A 26,721-nucleotide genomic window follows, 5' to 3' on the forward strand; every position below is an offset into this window, starting at 1 on the left:
GTGCACCGTGCATGTCGCATGACCAGAACTGAATCTGACCTGACCCGTGACTTCGTTTTTTTTTTTTTTTTTGGCGGGGGGGGAGGCCCTTTCGGTCTGACCTGACAAGACCATTTCAGAGCCGGAAGGATGATAGGAATTAGGGGGAGACATTGGTCTGGGCAGACACCCTAGAGAGTCGCCGGCGCTGAGCCCGTCTGAATGGACAGGCCGACCAGTCCCCCAAGGACTCTCTGCACCCGGCTACGGGGTGCGCTCCCTCAGGAGCAGCGGTGCCGCTCCAAGGGAGCAGTCCGCATGAGATAAAGGTGCCTGTCCAGGCCGGAGGGGGATTGCGGCGTGGAGGAGAAGGATTTCAGTATCATGAGGATGGAAGCGACGGAACGGAGCCCGTGACTTCCAAATTCGAGAGCATTTATGTCGGCCTATTGCTGACACCTGCAGCGCGATAAAAGAATGTGTAGTTGGAAAAACCTGCCACTAGACGTCAGCACTTGTCAGAGAAGCAATATGGGAAGTTCTTGCTTTTTGGTAACTGCTGAGCTGCTGCTTATATAACAATGCCTGAAGATAGAACGAGAGTCATGCTAAGGTGCCTCTTCTCCAGAGATATGATGGAACCAAGCAGTGAGCTCAGATGTTGCGATCAGTTGCGACATTTTTTGCCTTTGGACGGTGCAATTGTGGCACGTTCGCCCCAAACATTGGTACCGTAAACATTCTTCTGTACTCATTCTAATGATTTCGAAAATAACGTAATCTTACCAAGTTTGATAATTACGTTTATTATTTGCCATTAGATAAGCATTTATGATGAAAGAGCGCAAAAGTTAAATACACTTTAAATTAGTAGCAGCTTCTAGTGAAACCTTTGAGACATTTCCTACGCTAAAAGTTGTTTGAGGCATACACGGCGCAAACTTGATTGTTGCTTGTTGCACTGGATCGTGTGTTGCAAATGCAATGCGGTGTGCTCTGTAAAGTCAGCGAAATATTTAGGAAGTTCGTCATCTCAATAGCTTGTACATTTTTACTATGCCAGTGTCATAAGTTTCTTTCGTCTGCTACGTAACGCCGAAGGTTCAATCTTTTGAACGTGAAACTCGAAATGTGTTCTTTTAGTACCTAACCTCAGTCACTGAAGTTCAGTTGGGCAAACTAGGCGGCGGGAATCAAAATATGGAGGCATCAAAATATTGATTCTAGTGGGCGGAGCTTTGACCATATATGGGCATAGAATCAATATTTTGATTCAATTTGGGACATTCCCACCTTCAGACGACCCGTTACGGCGGAAATAACCCCCATGACGGCGAGATTTTTCGACAAATCAATACAAAAAACTTCCCCGCTTCAATTTTTCGCTGCATGGCTATCAGCCGTTTGTCGCGCGTACCTTTACGAATGGCATAAAGTTTTCGCCGCCATAATTCAACAAAAACGTGCTGTTAAAACTTGCTCTGTTTATCATCAACGACGAGCCTTTGTAATTTTTTCATAATTTTGTCTAAAAGAAAATAAAAAATGCGTTATTAAGTTGTATAATTCATTTATAAGAAATATTCTTTTTCTTTGTATCTAGCCACGATTTACGGTTCCCGCCATTTCGCGCCGGCGTCGTGGGTGTTTGGATGCAACGTAGTGCTCCCGGTTTTATTTTGTTTAAGGGACCTTTTCTGAAGTGTAAGTAACAATGGATCATATTTTAAGATACTTTGAAGTGTGTTTTTCAATTTCAGGCATGTGATCTTAACGTTTCTTACCGAAAACTCGTTTTAAGAGATGGTTTTAGGAACATGGCGCGGTAGCGACGTCAGCGGCGCGGGACGCCTTCTCACTCTTCTATTGTCTTTTTAAGCTATATTTTTTTGCAAATGATGTCTTAGGTGTAGTATTTCAGTGAAACATGATGTCCTTTAAAAGTTACGGTATAAATTAGTTACAAGAAGCCTAATGTTTTGTCTCACATGATAGAATTGTTGGGTGGACTCATGAAATGGGGGCAGTGCATGTCCAGTATTTTACATAATTTGGATGTTTTAGCCTCTGCTTGTGTCTCACTCACCCAATTGTTGCTACAACTTTAATTTGTAAGTGTAACAAAAGCAAGTTGCTGAATGGTGTAAGCCATATTTACATTATGCGTGATCTTCAAGAAAATTATGTGTCTAATGTACGTCAGTCCAGGGAATGCTGGATAGTTAATTTTCAGGATTGTCCATGCCAAAGTTAATTTTAGAAGCCAGTTTTATCAACACAAATAGCTGCCTGCTGGAATTTTTTTGCCTAAAGACTGCTTCACATATGGAGCGTTAACATGATGGGCACGTAAACGGATAGGGCTGTACCGTTCATGCTCTGTATGTGAAGTAACTTTTAGACCAAAAAAAAAATCCAGCAGCCACCTATTTTTCTGTTGGTACAACTGGCCTCAGATCTACTTTTTTGGCAGAATTTATATAACTGCATGAGATGACAGTTGTTGGCGCAACTGGTGGCGTTCAGTGGAAATTTAAGTGACATTAAGTCTTTAATTTTTCAATGTCCCAAAATTTGTCTATTTGGGTGGGAAACGACATCCAAATGAAATTCATTTTCCACTCTCACCACCATTTTTAAGAACAATTTTCCACTCCCAAGTCCCAACCAAGAAAACATAGATTTTTTACCTATAGAAAGACAGTTGTGTGGATGCCCAGTTAGCATCAAACATTCTACACCCTATAATAAAATGCATGCTTTTTGTCATTTCTCACTCCTTTTTGATCTAATCGAATCAGCAGTTTTCCACTCTCTCCCCTCTTTTTGGTGGGTAATTTTCCCCTCTGACACCCAAGACAAAACTCAATTTTGGGACACTGTAATTTTTTATTGAATATATTCTAAAATTAATAGTTGCTGAACAAGTAGAATAATGACACATATAGTTTCCTTAATATTGTCCACAAATGTCCTAATTATTGTGTTCTGTTGACTGTTTGCTGCAGGTCAACCAAGGATCAAACACTGGTCGTTGCGGGGATCGGCTTCAGAGGGTCAAGGATGGCGTCTTGAATCGCTGTTCAGTCGACAGGCAACTGTATGACAACGCCATCCTTGTCAACCAGAGCGTCGACCGAAGTAGGGCGGCGTTGCGCGGACCTGGCCGCACCCGACCAACCGGTGGAGTACCTGACTCGGGCTGGGCGGAGACTACCTACATCACGACCTTTTGAACTTTGATCTCGTGGCGAGAAACAATATGACGTAAGGAAGTGTGTATGTGGCTGGCGGGGCCGAGGGTGAAATGCGCCACGTGTTTATCCTGCCGGATGACGACAGCGTCACCAACCTGTCAAAGAACGAGCTGGTGCAGCGCGTGATGACTGCTATCTCGTCCCTAGAACCGGAGTAGAAAAACGTGCGCAAAGCCCAAATGAAGCGAACCAAAACACAGACAGGACTGATAGCTTTTCGGTCGAGAATGTTCTGAAGATGCTGATCAGTAGACCAATTGGTGACCGTTTTCGGTGGTACTATGGGATCTTGTGGTGTTCCAAAGCGACCTGCTTTGGGTGTGGACATAAGTGGCTCAACCTGACAGGATTGATGTTTTAGGTAGCCGTGCTAATCATAAACCCTATATTGAGTGTATCTGTACAAATTTTGTTTATATTTATTTCATGTATTTGGTTCGAAACCGAAAATTGCTCTCAGTAATTAGGCAACATCGAGACGTTGAGGTCATTCTCCAGACGTTTATTTGTTTTTTCTTACCTGTCCACGGTATGTCTTATTGGTTAGGTCTGTTTCAAATATTATTAACTGCATGTTTTGCAAATACGTAGCCATATTGAATAAGAGACGTGTCCTAAAAGTGAGTATTGCTTTGCATAGGATGTGAGCATCAACGACAGGGCTTTGTGATGGCAAATGTGTGGCAATTGCAGGGATCGTTGTGAAATGTGTTATGAATATCATCGTATTATTTGCGACTGCAAGTACATCCGTGTATCATATTTTCATTCAAATTGTGCAATTTGTGCAACGGGCTGAGTGTATCGTTCGGCGAAATATCTCTTACTGTACTCCACAGAAATGGGACGGGATACAGATGCGTAGAAACACATTCATGAACACGTGAAAGACGATATGTTAACTTTTTTTTACTCAAAATCAATACTACAAAGCAGGGATGTGGGGCCGTGAAAATGTCAGACGGCTTCGGCTCCGGAGGAAAAAAATCGGCTCCAGCTCCGGCTCCGGCTCCGAGTAAAATGGTCGGGCTTCGGTTCCGGCTCCGACTCAGTACAACCCCTATACAAAGGTCAGCACGGCTCCCTTCACGCATTCCCTCGAAGGCTTGCAGCTTTGAGCAGGGAGCCAGGGCGAGTGCTGAAAATCCCTGGTCTACCGTGGGAATAAGGTCTAGAAAAAAATTACACGATCCTGTGCTGATAATATCTTCATGAATTTATTGAATTTGCATTATTTGCACACAAGAAACATTCCATAAATCAATTTGAAGAGTTAAGTACGCCTGCAGAAAGTCAGTTTGCAGAATCAATATATTGATAAACCAGCTGATTTCAGAATCAAAATAATGATTAGCCAGCTGTTTGCGGAATCAAAATATTGATTCTCGCCGGGATTAGCCGCCGTGATGAATCAATATCTTGATTATTTTTAAGACGCTTTCCTTAACTAACCAAAGAGGTTAGGGCTATTGTTTCGTGCCTGGCGGGTAGCTTCAACGTTGTTCTTCATTTTGTGAAGAAGCTATCTTGAAATTATAGCCGGTTGCTGAAGAATTGACGTTCCTGTGATGGTCTGCACGTATGCCCATATATGGTCAAAGAGAATCAATATTTTGATGCCTCCATATTTTGATTCCCACCGCCTAGTTTGCCCAACTGAGTTTGAACCTTCTTGATTTGAGAAAAACACGTTTTAGTGAAACCGTAAAGGTGAGATTCAATAATTTTTCCTTTAATGTTTTGGGTTTACTTATGTTTACTACAGTGCAGCTGCAGTGATCAGTGTTCTAAGGTTTGATAAAAGTTTGCAACAGTTTCTCATTCTAGCAGCCACTAATATTTAGCTTTTTTGGCTGGCTTCAGGTAAGAATTTGACATTAAACATACTCTTATACTTTACTGAATAATTAACACCTTTACCAGACGGCACGGCAGTGCACGGAAGGAGTTGACATATGACACTGGGTAGAGGCTATGGGTCTGTTCCAGTGGCACTTCGTAACACCTCTAAACTCCAAGAGCAAGATAGAGGAGGTTGGAGCAGGGCCCTCCTTGGCTTTGTAGGGGCTAGAGCTGCCACTAAAACAGGGAAGCAATCTTGGAGGACTTAAGAGGTGTTAGGAAGTGCGACTGGAACAGACCCTATAACACTCCTCTATGCTTTGGGAGCTGATATTCTGTTGGATGTTTTCCATTTCTGCTAGTTACACCCCACCTCTACTGGGGTATCCCTCTTCTACTTGGAGATAGTTCTACCGATGAGTGTCCCTCTTCTGTGTGCTCCCCACACCTGGTGCGATATGTGGTATGCAGAGCGCTGCTTAGCCTATTGGTGTGTACTTAGGCTTGATTGGGAGCAATTTTTATAGGTATAGGTGCATCTGCTCTCTGCACCCACACTAAGAAGTTATACATTTGACTGTGACAGATGGGGTGGGGGTGGGGGCCTACTGAGGTACTTCTTACCTGATAGTAGCAGTTCAAAAGAACTTGCATTGCTTGACCTCTATGATAATGTAGCCCATCTTATTCTTTACCATAGCCAACTGATAACTGAAGCCATCCATCCAACTAATACTGAGTTTTTAATCGTTTGGATGGTTGGCATGAGTGAAAACATTATAGTCAAAATTGATGTGAAAATTATCAATAACTCTTTGGTAAACTAAAGAACCAATACAATTTTTGGCATGTTATTGATCATTTTCACATCAATTTTGACTATAATACTGAGTTTGTCAAGATTGAGGTGAACATATTTTTGCTTGGCTTATGGACCACATCAACATATTGTATCATACAAAGCCTAAATTAAACTACCATGTTTTTTACCATTATTATGTCATTTTTTCTTTATACACAATAGGTCACAGCAGGTTTCAGTGTCCCTCTTGGATATCTCCCTTCCGTCCTTTACTCCCTTGCTCTCCCCTCAATCAGGCCTACTAGCTAGGCACCCTGTTCTCCCTTTTGCTCTTCCCTTCCAGCACCCTTCCTGCTTGCCTTCATTTTGCTTTTCCCCCTATGCTTCAGCCCTCTGTTCCTATCTTATTTCCACTGCTTTCCTCTTACCTCTGCTGCCCCATCCACTCCCTCTATCTATATTATTAACTATTTTTTTTCAATGCTCCTTCTCCCCATTCTGTTTTCCCTTCTCCATATTCTCCCCACACTTACTTCACTTTTACCCTTCCTACTGTCTCTCTCCCCTGCTCCCCTCCATCTCACTTCACATCTTTGCATTCCTTCTCATCTCTTCCTCCCTTTTCCTCTTGCTCTTAATGTCCCTTCTTTCTTGTCTCTCCCTCATGCCCCTTTTCTCCTCTCTAACCCATCTAACTCCCTCCTCCGCAGCCCAGAGCACCACAATGAACGGCTCCGGCCGCGGCCCGGGCCCGGTGCCGCCGCGCTGGCTGCAGTGCCCGCGTAAGGCGCTCAGCGTCATCGGTGACAAGTTCATGGCGTTCAAGACGCCGCTATCGTCCCAGTTTGACGCCCAGGTCCCCGTAGAGTGTCGCTTCAACCCGGGCATGCTCGTCTCGTCGCTCAAACAGTACAAGGTGAGTGCTGTGAAGGTGTGTGGTGGAAGTATGGGTTATGGGTTGAGACTTGAGTTGACGTGAAGGGAGGTGGAGTCCTGTCCGCTGTGATGATAACACTATGCAACAGTCATTTTGTTCCTGAGTTACGACCGATTTTTTTGGACTCATTGGGTCTCATTATAACCGAAACGGGCATTTGCTTTGATCTGAAAATGCTTTTCCGGTTTTCAGAGACGATTTTCGATTTCTGGCCCCGAAATTTGTTTTTTGGCCCACCGTGTCCGGTGTAATTAAGTAATCGACTCGCGGTAACTTTAATCGCCTTTCCTATGCCACAAGCTTTCGAATGATATCCGGTTTTGCATATTTGCGTGTAAAGATAACGTCATAAATCTATGTTAAAGTTAGAAAATGTTGAAATTTTGTAAAAATTTGACATATTTTTCGATTTCATTTCAAAATAGAAAAAAAACTAAAGGCCCTATCCAAATTCTGAGCCCAGTTCCTTGAAGAGCATTCAATTTCCGTTCGGAGGGTACTATTTTAGTGCATTTATCTGTTTACTGTGGCGTCCAGATTGAATCACTTGAAAAACGGGCCCCCAGCCATTTCCATGACAATATGTGTTCACTCAGTGCATGAAGAATCATTCTAACAAATGGAGGTACCTACAGATCAAGATTCTGAGCGACAGGACTGCTCAAAAGTAAGTTCCTGCGTGTGACCCGAGGTCAAGAGGGGTCAACAACATGACCTCAGTTCACCCCTCGTTGACCCTATGGCGTTAACATACGTTATCAGGTTAATGCTATGTGATATGACCTAGGGTATGTGTTTAGGTTAATTCAATCTGGAGGCCACAGGAATCCGATAAAATGCACTAAAAAAGTACCTTCCGAACGGAAATTGAATGTTCTTCAAGGAACTGGGCTCAGAATTTGGATAGGGCCTTTAGTTTTTCCTCTATTTTGAAATGAAATGGGGAAAAATGTAAAAAAATCCAAGTTTTAACATTTTCTAACTTTAACATAGATTTATGACGTCATTTTTAGGCGCAAGTATGCAAAACCAGGTATCATTCGAAAGCACGTGGCATAGGAAAGGCGATGAAAGTTACCGTGAATTGATTGCTCAATTACATCGGACACGGTGGGCCAAAAGCCGAATTTCGGGGCCAAAAATCCAAAATCGGCCCTGAAAACCGGAAACACATTTTCAGATCAAAACTAATGCCCATTTCGGTTATGATAGGACCCAATGAACAAAAAAAATTTGGTCGCTTTCCAGGAACAGAAAATCTTTCATTCTTTGTTGCATAGTGTAATGGGGCACAGTCCACAGATTGGTGATCTGTGGTGATGTGGTTGGGATGGATGACTGCAGTAAGCATAGGAGGATGCTACCCCACCTCCCTCAGAATTCCTTCAGGTTCATTCTTCTGCCTTCTCCATTTCCCCTGACGGCATACGAATCAAATTTTGTCGTCAGATCTACCCTCGACATAGTCTGACCGATGTGTCATTTTCAGTCATGGCACCATGTCGTCATCAACATCGGACATTCCCCATTTTACCTGAAGTACCAGTCATCCTAGGTACCACTTGATGTCACATGTCACACCGCTGTCACCAGACTGTATGACTACCAAGCCGAGTCCTCACTGACTAGGCCGAGTCGCTCGGCCGTCCTCAGGTAAAGCTGGGTCTGTGGATCGACCTCACCAACACGACGCGCTTCTACCCGCGAGAAGAGGTCGAGGAGGAGCTCGGCATCAAGTATGTGAAGCTGCAGTGTCGTGGTCACGGAGAGACACCCTCGCCGGAGCAGACACGCGTCTTCATCAACCTCTGTAGCACCTTCATCAAAAAGAACCCCCTGCAGATGATAGGTAGGGCTAGATGCTTTGCAGGAAGTGACAACGAGGTAAGAGATGGGTGAAGTTTATATGGGGACCCCATATTCTAAATTCAAATGTCTTTCTTTTCTGTCTTTCAATTCCTATAGAGATTGAAGCTATAAAGTTATAGATGGCACATAAATAATCCTGCATTTTCATGCAGACATGTTGCTAAGAACGCAAAGTTGAAGCTGAATGAGGTGCTGCCTTTGAAATAAGCTGCATGCTAGTGTTTTCTCACAAGATGTGATCCAACCCGATTCTACCTTGAACAGCCCTCTCCGCCACCCGCTCCGCCCATCAGGGATCCACTGCACTCACGGCTTCAACCGTTCTGGCTTCCTGATCGCCGCCTTTCTGGTGGAGAACGGAGACTGGAGCATTGAGGCGGCGGTGGATGCCTTCGCGCGCGCCAGGTCAGATAGGGAGGACAGGGTTAGGTCAGGGGAAGGTCAGATAGGATGGGGCCGACTGAGATTAGATTAACAGGCTCAGGGTGGCACCCGGTCGATGGATGGCTGCAGCGCCGTTGTGCCATTAACCATCTTCAATTGTTAGTCCCGAGATCCCTTGTTATTGTTGTTATCTCACCCTTCCGTGCAAGCAGATGTAATCTATGAATTCAGTTAGTATGGCAGACTGTCTTTGATAAACATCTGCTATGATGTGTTCAGATGAAACGTCAACCAGCTCTGAAAATCTCTCGGTCACTGATTGTCGTCGTTTTTTCCGCAGACCGCCGGGTATCTACAAGAAGGACTACATCGACGAGCTGTTCCGGCGGTACGGGGACGTGGAGGACGCGCCCGACGCGCCCGAGCTGCCCGACTGGTGCTACGGTGAGGGCCTGTTGGGTGTGCCTGTTAGGGCCTGTTAGGGGGCACGTTAGCAGGGTGATATCTTTAGACGCTGTGAGATTCAAGTGGTGATATACTCGAGGATGGTGGGACTAACATTGTTTGTAAACTGGACCTCAGGCTATGTGAGAAAGTAGGGCGAACTAAGGCTTCCTACTTGTTTAATAATAATGGCGTAGCTGATTAGAATTGTGGCTATGAAATCTAGACTGTAACGCTTATCACGTCCTCTTGATACATCCGTTTTCATACTGGCCGAAACGTAAAAAAAAAAAATACATTGCCAAACACACCACTCGCTGTCGGTTGGCGTGCCTCGCATCTCTCTTACATCCCTTGCTAACGCTCCCTTCTCTCCCCCCCCCCCGCTCTCAGACGAGGCGAGTAACGGTTTGGATGACGACGGCGACCCGTTGGCGTCGGGCGGGGATGACGACTCGGCGCCGGCCGGCCGCACCGCCGGCGGAGGCGGCGGCCGGCGCGAGCGCAACAAGAAGAACCCCCAGTTCATGGAGGGCGTGCCCGGAGTGCGTGCCATCACCTCACAGCCGCGGCTCGGACAGATTCAGAAGCGCATTCAGGAGATGTGCGGCTGGAACGAGTGAGTAGTCCGTTGGGGAGATTGGGATCTCATTGGCTGGCTTTGGGAACCGGGGGAACAAGTGGTTGCTGTTTGGGATTAACTGACCAACTAGTTATATGCCCGGGAAGGGAGGTGTGCTGTTTATGGTTAGTCGGTGGGGGAGATTCGTCATGGTTGGTTGTGGGGCGATAAATTGATAAGGTCCGCCAACCAACAGCATGTGACTGTTACGTGGAGATGTGATGTCATCAGAATTGCTTGGTCGGAGAAATTGCGTGCTAGATGCAGGGATGCTAGATGCAGGGGAAGAACTCGTGTTTGTGAATCATCTCTCGTCTGCTAATTTATCATCACTATCTAATGTCGCTCTTTTTGCCAGTTAACCCCTCCCACCGACGGTGACATTGTTGACGTGTGGCCCGCTGTCTGTCTGCAGCACCGGTTTTCCTGGCTGCCAGCCGGTCTCCATGGACCGAGACAACATGCAGTTCCTGGCCGACACACCGTACAAAGTATCCTGGAAGGCGGATGGCACAAGGTGGGTGTCAGAAATACTAGTGGGCAGGCTGCGCTACCCTGCAATACACCGGAGCATCCTCAGGAAATAAGCCGGAGTATCTCGGTCAACGGCTGTTTATAAATACATTGTATGTGGTTTCAGTGATGGCTCGATAAGTGTGTCTGATGTTGTATCCCGCTTTCCCGACAACTGTTTCTACTTTTTCACATTCGTTTGTAACAAAAGCTTTCCGACGGAGGTATAAATTTAATGAGTGTACTGGTAAGCCTCGTCTTTTAATGATGTGTATTGGGATGAAATGGAGAGGTTGGTAAGTTACTGTATCCCATTTCAGCCCCTGTGCCTGTATTTATAGTTACCGTGCCTCTGCCGGCCAAAGGAAGAAACGCGTAACTCCCAAATCCGAACTTTCCAGGAGAGCCAAAAAACATGTTCGGACCTTTCACGGCTCCTGTGGTCTGAATATTCAAAACAAATACAGCACAAATAATACCATTGGAATCTCCACTGTCCGCTCTCGTCAGTGATACCAATATTTTTATTTTAAATTATGTCGCATGCAAGAAATACGTCTATACTTTTCTTCCTTTGCAGCTGTTGAGTCACATCAATCGAAATCCCAATGGAAGAAACGCGTGAATCGGTTATCTGGAGCTACGCGTTTCTTCCATTGGGATTTCGGCGCACGCGCTACATCGACGTTGTGGAAAAAAAGGGCAGACACAGTAATGAATGAACGGATGAATGAATGTCTGGCGTGTGAGATCTAAACCGCTTCGAATCTTGACTGTTTAACTGAATAATTTCGATGTTTAACTGTATAACTGTCCCTCTACGTCTTTATGTGTATATGAGTGCATTTAACTCTGGCATGTGCAGATATTTTAAATTAACTCAGCGCGTCTTACCTTATAGAATATACTGGAATCATTGAGATATAGTCAACAAAAGGCTATCAACTCAGCAGCCTGACATTCAAAACAGAAGGGAACAATGGGGTATATTTCGGTTGCTGAAGACAACATAACACTGTATAAACACCACCCATCCAATACACACAACGCCAGTATACAGACAGAAATCGCCTGGAAGCGGGAGGGCGGTATCTCCGGCGCCGGGGGTCACGGCGACCGCCCCCTGTCCCATCCAACACACACATGACACAACGGCATCTTCGCCGACATATTCTAGCATCTGCGCAGCGGCTGCGCAGATGGCTGAGACAGGCTGAGACTGCTGAGGCTGAGGCTGCCAGGCTGATGCAGCCTCAGCCTGCCAAATCGCGCACCTTCTTTCCTTGCAGAGATTCCCAGAACTCGCGCTTGTAAGGCGTCATCAATTGGTGCCAGTACTTTCAGGATTCTGTCCAACTTATCCTTATTTACTCCACGAGCGACCGCTCGCCTATTGGGCTGCGTGGTTGGGTCGTACGTGGTCTTGAACAGGTCATAAGCGGCCCAGCTGGGGCTGCCATGTCGTGTTACCGATTGATATGTCGATAAAATGTATGTCGTGTCGAGATACCGGCGATTTGGCGCGTGCAAATACCGGTAATGTGGCGTCAGCGGATGGTAGCGCTCAATGTGCTGCTTTAGCTCTGTAGCCAGAAGTTTCACGCCAGCCAGCGAGGCGCGGCCACGCTCGTCCCTTTTGGGGGATAGCTTCCCGACAGCTGTCAAGATCACCCCATCGCTGGCCTCACTGAAACCCATCGTTGTTAGGCAGAATTCTTTACAGACACGCTGGTTTCGGCCATTTTCCAACGGGAGTCGATAAACGATGAGCCGCCGCCTGGCAGAGGCAACATCGGTTAACGGAGGGCTGTCAGTCAGAGTCGGGGTCTCATCGGTGACGTGGGTGGCATACCACTGAAGCCTAGCGTCCCTGGGCAGTGAGTTGACAGTTGTATTTATGTTTTCCCTCTGTGCCTGGGATATGTGAGAGGTGCATTCGAACCGGCATTTGCGGTTGAGACATGCTGTAGGAATAGGTCGGACACTATGCTTTTGTTTGAAGGCCAGGATCTGTGAGATCCTGCGTTCTGGCACGTTTTTTAGACTGTCCAGGGGTAGAAGGCTCACAGCTGGTGCCTTCTTCGCGGGGTGTCCGATAGCTTGTCGTACCGCGATCATATTCGCCCCTGTCGCCGTCGGCTCCGACGTCGGGGACAGGTCCAACAGCGGCGCCGAGGTCAGGACCAGCGGGGCCGGGGTCAGGACCAGCGGGGTCGAGTTCAGGACCAGCGGCGCCGAGGTAAGGACCAGCGGCGCCGAGAAAAGGACCAGCGGTGCCGGGGTCAGGACCAGCGGGGTCGAGTTCAGGACCAGCGGGGCCGGGGTCAGGACCAGCGGGGTCGAGTTCAGGACCAGCGGGGCCGGGGTCAGTGCCACCGGGGCCAGGGTCAGGACCAGCGGGGTCGAGTTCAGGACCAGCGGGGTCGAGTTCAGGACCAGCGGGGTCGAGGTCAGTGCCACCGGGGCCGGGGTCAGGACCAGCGGGGTCGAGTTCAGGACCAGCGGCGCCGAGGTAAGGACCAGCGGCGCCGAGAAAAGGACCAGCGGTGCCGGGGTCAGGACCAGCGGGGTCGAGTTCATGACCAGCGGGGCCGGGGTCAGGACCAGCGGGGTCGAGTTCAGGACCAGCGGGGCCGGGGTCAGTGCCACCGGGGCCAGGGTCAGGACCAGCGGGGTCGAGTTCAGGACCAGCGGGGTCGAGTTCAGGACCAGCGGGGTCGAGGTCAGTGCCACCGGGGCCGGGGTCAGGACCAGCGGGGTCGAGTTCAGGACCAGCGGCGCCGAGGTAAGGATCAGCGGCGCCGAGAAAAGGACCAGCGGTGCCGGGGTCAGGACCAGCGGGGCCGAGGTCAGGGCTAGCGGGACCGAGGTAAGGACCAGCGGGGCCGGGGTCAAGACCAGCGGTGCCGGGGTCAGGACCAGCGGGGTCGAGTTCAGGACCAGCGGGGCCGGGGTCAGGACCAGCGGGGTCGAGTTCAGGACCAGCGGGGCCGGGGTCAGTGCCGCCGGGGCCGAGGTCAGGACTAGCGGGACCGAGGTAAGGACCAGCGGGGCCGGGGTCAAGACCAGCGGGGCCGGGGTCAGGACCAGCGGGGTCGAGTTCAGGACCAGCGGGGCCGGGGTCAGTGCCGCCGGGGCCGAGGTCAGGACTAGCGGGACCGAGGTAAGGACCAGCGGGGCCGGGGTCAAGACCAGCGGGGTCGAGTTCAGGACCAGCGGGGCCGGGGTCAGTGCCGCAGGGGCCGAGTTCAGCCCGCACAGGTAGGCCAGCGAGGTCGAGATGATCAGTGGGACCGAGTTCGGGGACACTTTCAGCGGCGGGGTCAAAGTTAGGACCTGATAGAGGAACATCGATGAGATCACAGCTGGAAAGGCTACCCAAAAGTCGAATGAAGTTATATGACCCAGTACCAAGAAAATAATCAACATTGCACAGATCATCAAGCTGTGGCTCGTCGGTAACTGGCGGCAGCTTGGCGCCTACGGCATTGACATTGGTTAGCTGATACTCATCCGCTGAAGCACCAGCAGGTCCGGCGGCCACCGTCGAGCCGCTGTCGAGGGCCGCCTGAAGATGCTGTCCATCAACACCGTCGGCATCAGCCTGGTATCAAACACGCCACTCCGGGTCCACGCGTTTCTTCCTTTGGTTTTCGAGCTGCTACGAGCGTAAACCGCAATGGAAGAAACGGGTGAAATCTCACGCGTTTTTTCCTTTGGCCCCTTGGACCAATTGCACCCACCTCGCAACTGACGCTATTTTGCCAAACTAAGATAGGTCATAACTTTTTCAAATAACATCAGATCGTTCCAAAATTGGCATAGTAGGATGCGTCTTGAGAAGGGCTATCGATTGATATAAAAAAACAAAAATGTCAAAAATCGAGTTACGCGTTTCTTCCTTTGGACGGCAGGCCTGTCCTTACCCTGTGGAACTCCCCCCTTGTCGGCAGGTATATGATGCTAATAGACGGAGAGGATCAGATATATTTCGCCGACCGAGATAACGCCATTTTCCGGGCCCGTGGTCTCACCTTCCCTTACCGGAAGAACCTCAGCGAACACCTGGCCGACACCCTGGTAGACGGGGTAAGCCGGAGCGGGTAACGCGTAATGCGGGTGGGTTGGGGCAAGTGGCAATGCAGGGTGATTTTGACTGGAGTAAGGTCGGGTTAGGGATAACAGGCGATGTTGGAAAGGATGGGGAAACTACGTGAACACTGAGTAGGGTAGCAGGACGTGTACATGGTAAGGGAAAGGGTATGGTGGATTTACTGCGGACAGAATAACTACTTTTTTGGGATACGGATGATGGTGTTATATTAGAGATTAACGGTAGTGTAAAGACGTAGACATGCCAGGGTGACAATCTCGATGATAAGGAATATGTGGATCTTGTGAAAAATTGCTTTGATTAACAAACAAACAAGCACGTGTATCCACCTCGTGCTGACGCCTCCACTTGTTCCACCCGCCGCCTCTGACCGCGCCGTCTGATCTCCCCGCTCGCTGCGCCCTGTCCCACAGGAGATGGTCATAGACCGGATCAACGGCCAGGACCACCCGCGCTTCCTGGTGTATGACATCATCCGCTTCCGCGGCGAGGAGGTCGGCAAGACGCGCTTCGACACACGGCTCACCTGTATACGGGTTAGTAGGTATACGGCTGTACGGCTCACCTGTACAAGGGTCAGTGGATAGTCATACGGCTCACCTGTACAAGGGTCAGTGAACGGCTGTACGGCTCATCTGTATACGGATTAGTAGGTATACGGCTCACCTGTGTACTGATCAGTCAGCTGATACGGTTTGTATTCTGTATACGTGTCAGTGTATACGGCTCACTGGCTTCTGGATCATTCAGGTCATAGATAAGTTTTATTCTACAGTAGAATCCGTTTGATAAATCCACCTTGGTGACATGGCATTTTGGATTTATTAAGCAATGGCTTTATTAACTGGGGTTAGTTATGCTTCTATGGAGAGATCCGTGAACAGCTCAAGTGGCCACAATAAGCGACTTGATTTATTATCCGAGGATTTATTAAGCGGATTCTACTGTATGTACATTCAGTCATGGGTCAGTTTATATTCTCTACATGGGTCAGTGTGTGAGGGTGAGGGGTCAAATTATGTATATGGGTCACATGTGTACAGGTCACAGGTATATGTACAGATTACACGTGTACGAGTCAATGTTCACAGTCTCCACTTTCGTAGCTGGTCGAATGTTTGTCAATTTAAAGTTAAATGGTGTCTCTGACTTTGTATAGTTAAGCGTTGGGTGAGTTAAGCGTTGAACTGGGTCGGCCAGAGATCAGATTCTATGTAGTCTGTCCTCATCAGTCACTTCACCAGACATCTAACTCCCTCCTTTTCCCCCGCAGAAAGAGATCATAGAGGCTCGTCACACGGCGATAGAGGCCGGGCGGCTCGACAAGTCTTCAGAGCCGTTCTCCATCCGCGCCAAAGACTTCTGGGACCCGATGCAGACCAACAGTCTGCTCAGTGAGAAGTTCTGCCGCTCGCTGGGCCACGAGCCGGATGGCCTCATCTTCCAGCCGCTGAACGACGTGAGTGGCGACTGGTGTGGGTAGGGGATGGGACTCGGTGGGGTAGGGGTAGGCGTAGCGCTGTCGAACGCGTGCTGAGAGAGGGGGCAGAGTCTGCTACTGTTGCAGGTGTGAACCGTGACTCTTGGGGCGGAGAAAAAAGAAATGGTGAGGTCATAAGTTTTGATTTTTCAGTGGTCCTTGCTATTCATATGAATGATAAATGCTCTATGTTTCAGTAAATTGTTTCATTTTAACATTACATTTTTCCACAATGCTGTGATAAACTAATAGTTTGTTTTGCTAATATTTAACACCTATGCCATAGGTGTTTTTGCTTCACCTAATCGGGGTAACAATATATAGTGATTCATCTGCAGTGGAGTTTGCGTCGAGCTGTTAATTATCCCGTGCTGTATCACCCTGCTGTCTGGACCGGCCTGGCCCCATCACACCTACCATACCTAACAACCCTCCCTCCTCTGTTTTCAGCCATACGTCGCGGGCCGCTGCGACATGGTGCTCAAATGGAAGCCGGCCTCGCACAACTCGGTCGACTTCCGGCTGAAGATCGTTAACGAGGGCGGAGAGGGGTGAGCGAATGGGTAGCGGGTCGTGGACAGAGCTTCTGACGAGGGGGGGGGGAGAGAGAGAACGCTGGGCTGTTGCGGCAAGGTCAGTGGAGACTGGAGAGCATAAGGAATCGTGGCAGGGGGCGTTTGATTTGTCTTGGGATGGCTGGGAGGGAACATAGTATGGGTAACTGCGCGTCCAGGGATTTATTGGCAGTACATTACGGAGCATGGTGTGACTGTGTAGTTCATTGTGCATTGCGCGTTGGTTTGCCTGATCAGGCAGGCCACATACACTGCGCCTAGTTACACTACTGTGACCCGTTACCTCGCCTTTTTTAACGTGTACTCCATGCCCTGTCACTGCGTCTTGTTACGTGTTCTGTTACATGTCCCTGCAGCTACCATGTCCTGCTAGTCCTGTTACCATGCCCTGTAATTACCGTGTCCTGCTACCGTGCCCTGTTACTGTGCCCTGTTACCATGCCCTGTGACTATGTCATTGTCCTGTCATCGTGCCCACTGCTTTATTACCGTCTTTGTTACCACGCCCTATTCTCTGCTGCCGCCAGGATGCTGACTCGGAAGCGCGGCCTGCTGTACGTCGGCTCCCTCCAGTCCCCGTTCGCACAGATCAAACTCACCAAGGAGCTGAAGGCGCTCAACAACAAAATAATCGAGTGCACCTTCGAGAACAACCAGTGGGTGTTCATGCGGGAGAGGACAGACAAGAGCTATCCCAACGGCTACGAGACGGCCAAATGTGAGTTTCGGGCGAGGACAGGTGCATTGGGGTGTAGTGGGGGCAGGCCGGCAGGCGGCGCGGGTAGGAATGTATGTATGATGGGATCACCAAGTCACCTAACGCCGTCTCCTGGATTTGTTGTATACTTCTGACGCCCAGTTTTTCGTCCCCTCACTGACAGTTTTCGTTAGTTACACCGTGTGTCTAAGGTCTATCTGGTAGTGCTATTGTAACACCTTTCTCAGTCCCTGACTGATCTTCGGTCTCCACACCTCACTCGTGTGTCTTTGTGTCCCCAGCGGTGTGTAACACCATCAGTCATCACTCGGTCACCAAGGAGACCCCACACCTCACTCGTGTGTCTATCTGTCCCCCAGCGGTGTGTAACACCATTAACTGGTCACCAAGGAGACCCCACACCTCACTCGTGTGTCTTTCTGTCCCCCAGCGGTGTGTAACACCATCCAACACCCGGTCACCAAGGAGATGCTACTCTCCTTCATACGGGAGCGGGCCAAACGACGGCCAGACAACGACCTCATGCCACCGCCAGCCGCCAAACGACAACGGTGAACGCCGGCCGGCCCGCCCACCCGCCGCGAGCCGTCACAGTGAGCTGTGCAGGTCACACGTGACCGGTGACCTGTCAGGTGACCCTTGACCCGTGAGCTGTGACCCGGGGCACGCCGCATGTCCGACAGGGGACGGTCAGCTCCCCGTCCTGTCCCTCCCCGTCCGCTCGTGTCCCCCACATTCCCCCGACCCGCTCCCCGTCTTCCCGACCCTCCCAGTCGCCTGCCCCCTGTCAGGGAGTGAGGTGGCCCTTATCAGACAACCAGCGGCTGCTCTTCCCCAGCTGTGCTGTCCCGTGGTCAGCGGACCCGCCGGCGGCTGTGCTGGTCTGGTGGCTGCCCCGCTGGCCCGGCCGCGCTGGCCTGGTCACTGCTCTGCTGTGCTGGTCAGACGAGGTCTGGTCGGGTGGCAGCGGAAGGCAGTGGGTGCTGGCCCGGTGGTAGTCTGAGAGGACAAGTCTGAGTTCTGCTCGTTGTTGAGACGCGCTGACTCCGGGACACGCCGAAGTTCAGCATGGTGGATCGGCGTGCTGCCCCAGTTGCGGCAGAGCCTCTCCAGACGAGTATCCCTGTGGGGGTATTGTGCGTGGCGTGCCATCTAACGTCCAGCACGTGAGGATTCCAGAGTGCCACGCTGGCAACGCCTCCTAGCGGCGCGAGGTCGGTTGAGGACTCTGTTCTCCAGGACCGGGGTAGTTGGTGGTCGCCTCGGGCTGTTTTAGGTCACCTGAGGTCACTGTGGTCACCTGAGGTCACCTGTGGTCACCTGAGGTCAGACTGTGGTCACCTGAGGTCACTGTGGTCACCTGAGGTCACCTGAGGTCACCGCTCATAGTGCTTTGGAGTCAGTTGACATCTCGCGGTGTGGTGGTTTGATCTGTTGAAGCGCCGTTCCCCCGGCCAAGTGGTCAGGCGGGACGGAGCGACCCCCGCACCACCGGTCAGGGGGTGTTTTAATGACGCAGGCGCCGGTAGGGGCCGGACGGGGACTTTCCTCTGACCCTGACCCTGCCCTATGTGGCCTGAGGCCGACTCCTGGCGGGCTGGCTGACCTGTGGTTGACCTATCTCCCGCTGCTGTTCGCCGGGTGATAGATGCTGTTGTGCCGTCCGTTCAGAGGGCGTTGACCGGTGGTTTTTGGTGGTTACCGCGATGGTTACCGCCTGGTTTCCGTGGCCGCCGTGTTGGTTCAGTGCGATGGTTGTCAGTTGTGGTTACTGTGCCCCCCATTTGAGGAGAGCCCCGATTAGGTGGTGGCCAGTGACATATTTATATATAATACAGGTGTATGAAGTCGCTCAGTGTGTGTTCCTCATTTGTTGCTATGTGTATCTGTTGGCTTAAGGTAGAAAGGTTATGATCCGCTTTACAGTAATCAGTAATGACAGCAAGCGCTTGAAATTATGTGTATTTCCATAGTCATTGTATCGAGGCGTGCAGATAGCTCCAATGGCATTTCCACCGGCACTAATCGGTGAATACGCTAACATGCATGTACTTCAAGGATAAACACACTTCGCTAATAGCTTTGTCGTCACGGGTGCTTAACCTATTCGGCATTGACGGCCACTGGGCAGGCCGCTCGTCAAACGCCGCGGGTGCCACCGCGACGAATGCTTACATTGACGATGGCACGCTCCCTTTGGGCGAATATTCGCGCTGTCCTGCCGCCCACGTCCGTTCCGCTCACGCTCTGGCCGTGAGTTCACCGTGAAATCACAGTTCACGGCCGGGGTCTGACGAGCTGAGCACCGTGACGCCGTCCACGGGTCTGTCGATTTGGTCACGGGGTATTGGACGCGCCGGACAAAGCGAGAACGACGCTGGGAGGCCAGGGTTGGGACGGGGTGGGACACCAAAGTTGGCGACGAGCTGGGATGCCAGAGTTTGGGACGAGCTGGGGGGGGGGGGGGAGAGGCAGGGCTGAGGGACGAGATGCTACGCCAGGACTGGGAACGAATCAGTTTCGAACCCTGCTTCTCCCATGGATCTAGACTGTCTATGGGAGTCGCCCTATTCCCTGATCGGTCCATTATACCCGGTATATGAGTTACGCCCTGGATATATAGGTACACCCGGTATATAGGTCTCCCGGTATAGGTTACATTACACCCGATATATAGGTCTCTGCCTATGATGTATAGGTCTCTCTGTCTCTGTCTCTGTCAGACGAGTCTATTCTCTGATGTACAGTCGAACAGAGTGAATCTCACCAAACTGCATGGTCAGAGGCGCCTTGTTGCCGCGGATCAGGGCGCCTAGCCCAGAGGTGGCGTCTGCGTTAATGTGGTACAGGTTGCCGCCCCTTTCGGTCAAGTAGGGGAAGGAGTGTTCGAACTGTAGCTCCATGGTCGTTGTCATGCTGTAGAGTTCCTGCGGTGTGGGCTCGTGACTGATGAGGCTGAGGTGTTTCGGTGCTCTGAAGGTCATCGCCACTCTTTCGGTCACGTTTGCGCCGCCTGAAGAAGAAAAGTCAAAATTTAATTTCGCCAAAAGAAAGCAGGTACTGCCTAGCCGACATGAGTGGTTATTACTTACATAGGTACCTACCTCATTTATTTTCACACGCGGACGGTCTTCTCACCTCTGCCAGGGGTTTCTTTCGTTGTGAAGATCAAATAGACATCGTACTCTTGATTTTCAGACGAGTCGCGAATTGCGTCAGCCAACCTGCAATTGACAAATGTTTGAAAAGATGGTATCTATAATTAATGCACATCGGTGGCCACAGCAATATCAGCAGCTTGTTTTTGACACAGTGTACATAAATAGTTTTTGGGAAATTTCGTCATTCGATCGGCAAATCGAATGACGCAAAAGCCACGGTACCTGCCTGCTGGCCAAGAAACACCTTCAAAGTTGGCTACAACTACAAATTGAACAAGTGCATTTTTAACGGCACAATTTTCATAGGCACCTGTGTGACTCATATTCTTACTCAGGGTGAGACATCAGGCACATTTGAGCTTAACATACAGGACGAATACCCCCCCCCCCCAACAAATATCACTCTCTCTAAAACATACGTAGGTCAGAAGGGTGCTCTCTTACCAGAGGATGGAGTACTGCTGGCGCACCATTGGCCTGCCTTCGTCGTCTGTCTTGATGCGCCTCAGCCTGTCCTCCCGAGTCCACTGGTAGCCGGACACGGAGTTGAGCAGCAGCGTGTACCCCCCGTCAGAGCGGTTCCTGTAGCACTCTGTTATCACATCAGTTCCGTTGATGTGCGTCCAGTGCCTGGCGCTGGACAGGCGTCTGGCCATGTTGAACAGGTGGCGACAGGTGACGGTGAGCTCTGGTGTGCAGATGTGAGCCCGGCACAGGTCACCGGGCATGATACAGTCCGAGTTACGGAGGCAGAACTGGTCTGTCTGCGAGTGGCGCGGGAGAAAGAAGTGCAGCGGATGCTGGTTGCTCTGGTTACGTGTCAGCTGGCGGAGAGTCCCCACGGTGGAGTAGAGGATGCACTCGCTGCTCGCGGGGTCATAGGAGACGCTCTGGCAGGTGGGCCGATGGTGGCAGAGAGCGCAGCACGTGCAGGGGCTGATGCGGGTCGACAGGCCTCCGGTCAGCTGGTGAGGGCTGTACCTCTGTAGCTCCAGGGACGGATCGAGCACGCCGGCGTACAGATCAATATTCTGACAGCCCGTGATGAGGTGTGCCGAGGCGCATATAAACAGAGCTCCGAGAAAGAGAGGGGTACTGGGGACGCTCGGAAACATTTCAGCTGTCCTGGCAGACATTCTTTGTGGCGCTGAAAAGAAACGAATGACTTAATTAATCAAATTTGGGTTTTGTCCGGAAATCTTCCCAACAAATGATAGGTACAGGTCTCGCGAGATTAAGCGGTAGGTTTTGCACTTTTACATTTCCGGTTATATCTCAGAAACTAATCGATCTACGATGAAGCCATTTTACACGATCATGGCCGGCTTGTTACGCAACAAGTCGATCGCATCTTCAACACTTAAAAGCTTAAGACGACGAAGATATAGCCTGAAGTACACTAAATTTTCTAGGTGCAAAACCTACCGCTAAAACCCGCGAGACCTGTACCTACTGGTGAGAAATTTGTCACAACCTGCCACTGGATAATCTCAAATCTGATTTCGTCAAACTATGGATTAGAAAATCGTTACCCCGTTTCGTTGCGGTGACCTCTCGCACTTACCTGTTAGCTCCTTGGACGCCAGTGAGCTACTGCAGCGGTGACCAACCAGCAGTGATCGCCGATGGTCTAGTTGTTATGGGCCGACTATGGCAACCGCAGCGGACATCAGCGCACTGCCAATTTGTATTCACATGTACATACTTCCATTATCGTTTCAAGCTGGTCGTACCGATGGGCACAAGTATGAGCATGTTACGGTATTGCCCCATTGCCCATTTACATTATGCTCGTCGCTCATCACTGAAAGAGTGAAGAGCTCCTAAAAGAGGGTTGAACATAATGAAAAATGAGCAGCTCTGGCACGGTATTCGAGCTGCGGAGTTATGTCCGCAGACTGCAGTTGCCGGAATGGCCTTGTTCTTATAATAAAGTGCTTTTATTCTTTGTAAGGGGACCCGCAGTTGCTACTGTACAGCGACCCTGAGTAAATTGTCCCAGTACCCTCACAGGGAACAACGATAAGCTGTCAGAGGGCACGCACAGAAAACCTCAGCTGCTCTTGTACAGGGACCGGCAGTCGATATCAATGTTATCGGTTGTTACTGGACAGGACAGACGGCTAGAGTTTGGGTTCGTGTACAGTAGCAAATGCGGGTGCCCGTACAGTTCAGGTGGCTCTTCCGTCAGACTATATGCAGTATGCTAACATAAAACATTAACCCTCGTCTTGGCAGGACATTTTTCTTAACGCGGCCTGGCAGGGGGAGGGGGGTCAATGCGACCCCACTGGCGTTTCGAAACGAGGCGTCGTAGCGCTTCGCAACAAAGACCAGTCGATTGTTCTTAACGTTTAAGTCGTGATTGGTGGTATAATTTTTACCCTATGGTCAATATTTGACCCAGTTATGGCAGGTAGACGCTCAAATTTATGGGAAAAGCTATAATTTCCAAATTACCTAGCCAATATTGGCGAATCTGTGAAAGATAGAGACATAAAACTTTCACGACCGTGTTTCTCAACGAATTAGCAGCAAAATGTTATATAGTTGACTGCATTTCAGTCATTACTGGCGTGGCTTATTCCCTGGGAACACGGGAGGTCACGCCCGCCGCCGGCGAGGACGGTCGCCGGCAGAAGTTCGGTCCAGGATATTGACCTGGGTTGACCTTGTAAAGGTCAAAAAACATTTTTGGAGGCGTTTAGGTGGAAATTGAACCACAGATTCGGGTTCAGGACCTCAAGAAACCTCACTAAGCACAGCTCATCACGGAAGTCAGCGTGTGACATGCGAGGTCATTGACCTTGGCTGACCTTAGAAAGGAAAGGTCAATAATGTCAATATGCAATGTAAAGATTCATGTCCAGTCGAATTCTGACATAAATTACGCGGAATAGTTTCGTTCTTGTCGATGAGATCACGTCCAGTTACGGTATGTACAATTTTGTTAAAAAGCTGTCAGAGGCTGTACCGATTATAACGTAGTACCTATTAGGGTGAAGTCGTATAAGAGTACGCACTTAGTGGATTTCTTGCTCTCATTTGTTTAATATTTGAAGGAAAGAAATCGCAAATAGGGAATATTAACGTTCATTGAATTAGCCATCAACCCATGGGCAACGATCCTTCAGCGTAAATGGAAGTGGTCTAAAACTGACATTTTCTGAACCGTTGCACTTGCGTACTCTTACCATATGGGGTGTGTAAGAGTACGCACGCCAGGCGGGTGGAGTACGCAAGCATATGAACACACACCTATGCAGCTTGCACTGTCCAAATGCTTAACTTCAAACTCAGAAGGCATTTAAGTTAATTCTAGTATCCAAAAAGAAAAACATAAAATACATCTTTCAAGTCTGTAAATCAGGAAATAATCATGTCGTGTGTTTCTTAAAATGCACGATCAAAAAGGAGAATAACTCGTATTTGGAAGAATTTCGGGTACGCATCTGCATCACAGTGCTCCATTGATGATATACCTACAAAACAAACGTCATTGAGCGTAAGATTAATAATTCTATATTTCTGTATATTCGATTTAATGTATAATTCTGCGTACTCTTACCCTCCTGAACAGTGCGTCCTCTTACCGTACATGCAATTCGCGCACAAAACAACCCCGAAACGTTGTGCAAAACTTCGCAAACAGAATATTGCACTGTACAGTATTTCCCCAGATAACCTCACAAGTTTCCTACAACAATCACGGAAATGTACCTTATCTCAACTGCCAAGTATCAAAATTATTGTACCATATCATAATAATATCATAACGCTCGAAAATAATATTCATCGCCTTAAACTCAACAGCGTCGCCGCTCAACGCCCACGTTCCGTTGGTGACATGCACGTACTGGCGGCTTCATGTCACTTCATGAACTCGACAAACCCGCGTTGCTAAGCAACCGAAACAGCTGATGCGTACTCTTATCGCCCGCGTACTCTTACCCGCCCTTACCCTATAGCTCGGTGACCTGACATGACCCGAAGTTTTTTTTACAAAAAATTGCGCAGAGGATGCTCCAGAGGCTATTGAAAATGGTTAATGTTTAAGTTACAGCTAGCATTCATTTATAAAATATCTATAAGTAAATGTATATAACAGGGCTGCGGAGTCGATGGATTTTCGGCGACTCCGACTCCGACTCCGACTCCGGCTTTCAAAAACCAGCTCCGACTCCGACTCCGGGCAGAATTGTCGACTCCCACCGACTCTAACTCCCGACTCCGACTCCGCAGACCTAGCAGGGCTGCGGAGTCGACAGATTTTCGGTGACTCCGACTCCGACTCCGGATCGGGTTTCTAAAAGCGACTCCGACTCCGACTCCGACTCCGGTCACAACTGTCGACTCCGACCGACTCCAACTCCGACTCCGACTCCGACTCTGGTATATAACATCTATAAATATCTTATTTACTTATAGGATATCTTGCAAACGGAAGGCAATAGGTATGTTTACCAAGACATCAAATATCTGTTTCTAATCCAGGCCAGATCATGAAAACGCTTCCGTGAGCAGTTTGGGCACTACGCCAACTATAGAAGCCCCCACGAGTGGCCTACTGAACTGATTGCCTTGCCGTCCAAATTCGGACCCCATCTGTCCGGTATAGAGGCGCCGGCCCCATCCTGCCGGCACCGAATTTGGTGGTATTGATCGGGCACGAGGTCAGAAATCTCGTGACGCTCGCCACTGACATTGATTGGACTTCCGAACAGCCGGTGACGTCGACCGTGTATCAAATCGTTGGAAGGTATAGTGAAAATATGGGCTAGGACTTATGAGCTAGCCGAATAAGTATTCATTGCCTGCAATGATTGGAATACTGCCACTCGCGCTGGTTCAATATGAATTCATAAGTATTCTATACTTTCATTTTGGCTCCTTCAAAATTTATTCATTGAAGCCCAGAAAACGAGAGGATTTGCTGCATTAGCAGACATTATAAAACACGTAGGTAACACCTAATTTGACCTTTCAGTTGGTGCAAAAAGTAATAATACATTCAGATTATTTCTCCCCTATTAGCAAAGTTCAATGCTGATCAAGTCCACAATATCTTCCAAATTTGGCACATATTTCTATCTCGAACACTTTCCCTCTTATGCACACATTTTATCCGTTCGTCCGACCGTCCTCCGATCCGCCCATCTTTCCCTCCATTTGCCAGCCCTCCGTCCCTCCGACCCTCCTGTATCAGGCCCTCTTCCCTCTCTTACTCACCGCCAGCCCAGCTCTTCATTTTTCCACGACCATCGACCTACCGCCGTGTGGGCGAAAAGGTGACCGTGGGGAGGGGAGCGCAGACCTCACCCCCCCCCCCCCCCAGCCACCATCACCGTCCCCAGCCCGACAAAACAGCGGTAACTTCTGCCACTCACGGTACGTTGACCTGCGACAACACGCATTGCAACATCCACAGAGATTGGTGGGTTCTCCGGCCCAACGCGCGACGCAGATGCATTGTTTTGTTTCAGCAGGGTGTGCGTAGGCGCTAGTGGCACCGATAGAGCTGCTAGTGAGCGTGTACGCTCATCTTGCAATAATCTTGCATAATGTGGTGTTTTTCTGCTCTTGGAGACCCGCTGAGTGTCTGCGAGGAGGGATTTGTATCTCGAGGACTGGCGCCGGCGAGGAATGACGAGTCGACGACCGCTGACGCAGCCTTGCTCGCTACGGATTCATTGAAGTCTCCACGAGATCTGTCATACTGTGACTGAACTCCATCCATTCATTCACTAAAGAAGTAATGAAATTTTGGATGACTTTCGATCTGAATAGTGTCGGAAGGGAAAGAGATAAAAACTGGATGAACGCATATTTGGAGTGTGCATGCTCAGTGTTCATGGTAAGACACAGCAAGAAGTGGCCAAGAACAATCCAATTCATACATCGCAAAGAAAAGCTGTGTGAGCTCACATAAACTGATAAACATAACACCTGTTTTGCCTATTGGTGTCCGTGTATTTGAATGATTGTGTTATTTTTATCCTTGGTGGCATTCTATTCTCATTACCA

At 49.4% G+C, this 26,721-nt stretch overlaps 2 protein-coding genes and 1 long non-coding RNA gene across 18 annotated transcripts; 2 read left to right on the plus strand and 1 right to left on the minus strand.

Moving 5' to 3' along the window:
• Positions 1-679: 679 nt before the first annotated feature.
• Positions 680-19,388, plus strand: LOC122380391 (mRNA-capping enzyme-like). Of its 16 annotated transcripts, none has more exons than XM_043363523.1 (14): positions 680-1,144; positions 4,898-4,946; positions 6,591-6,796; positions 8,471-8,666; positions 8,980-9,091; positions 9,411-9,514; positions 9,908-10,133; positions 10,552-10,653; positions 14,603-14,738; positions 15,177-15,299; positions 16,037-16,222; positions 16,694-16,794; positions 17,346-17,536; positions 17,967-19,388. In XM_043363523.1, exons 3-14 carry the CDS (start codon positions 6,605-6,607, stop codon positions 18,089-18,091), a joined length of 1,794 nt encoding a protein of 597 aa, XP_043219458.1. In that variant the 5' UTR covers positions 680-1,144; positions 4,898-4,946; positions 6,591-6,604; the 3' UTR covers positions 18,092-19,388. The 16 variants fall into 16 exon arrangements, with proteins under 16 accessions (XP_043219458.1, XP_043219472.1, XP_043219460.1 ...); XM_043363532.1 differs by having other exon boundaries at positions 924-1,002; positions 4,919-4,946; XM_043363529.1 differs by having other exon boundaries at positions 924-982; positions 4,919-4,946.
• Positions 1,151-3,983, plus strand: LOC122380392. Its single transcript, XR_006256319.1, has 2 exons — positions 1,151-1,683; positions 2,988-3,983. It is a non-coding gene; the product is annotated as an uncharacterized LOC122380392 (long non-coding RNA).
• Positions 19,389-20,012: 624 nt separating the features above from the next.
• LOC122380404 lies at positions 20,013-21,812 on the minus strand. The gene is made up of 3 exons (XM_043363556.1): positions 21,142-21,812; positions 20,675-20,760; positions 20,013-20,549 (listed from the first exon to the last, which is right to left on the minus strand). The coding sequence occupies exons 1-3, from the start codon at positions 21,810-21,812 to the stop codon at positions 20,266-20,268; spliced, it is 1,041 nt and encodes a 346-aa protein (XP_043219491.1). The 3' UTR covers positions 20,013-20,265.
• Between the last annotated feature and the right edge of the window lie 4,909 nt (positions 21,813-26,721).

This window comes from Amphibalanus amphitrite, unplaced genomic scaffold (assembly GCF_019059575.1).
Source record: "Amphibalanus amphitrite isolate SeventyFive unplaced genomic scaffold, NRLGWU_Aamphi_draft 000097F_arrow, whole genome shotgun sequence".
Lineage (NCBI taxonomy): Eukaryota > Metazoa > Arthropoda > Thecostraca > Balanomorpha > Balanidae > Amphibalanus > Amphibalanus amphitrite.

Coding starts and splice junctions, on each gene's coding strand:
- LOC122380391 (XM_043363521.1), top strand. Junction 9,515..9,907: donor GCTGCCCGACTGGTGCTACG/GTGAGGGCCTGT, acceptor CCCCGCTCTCAG/ACGAGGCGAGTAACGGTTTG. Junction 15,300..16,036: donor CACGGCTCACCTGTATACGG/GTTAGTAGGTAT, acceptor TTTCCCCCGCAG/AAAGAGATCATAGAGGCTCG.
- LOC122380404 (XM_043363556.1), bottom strand. CDS start 21,812: ATGTTTCCGAGCGTCCCCAGTACCCCTCTCTTTCTCGGAGCTCTGTTT. Junction 20,761..21,141: donor CAGCAGTACTCCATCCTCTG/GTAAGAGAGCAC, acceptor TGTCAATTGCAG/GTTGGCTGACGCAATTCGCG. Junction 20,550..20,674: donor GAAAGAAACCCCTGGCAGAG/GTGAGAAGACCG, acceptor TTTCTTCTTCAG/GCGGCGCAAACGTGACCGAA.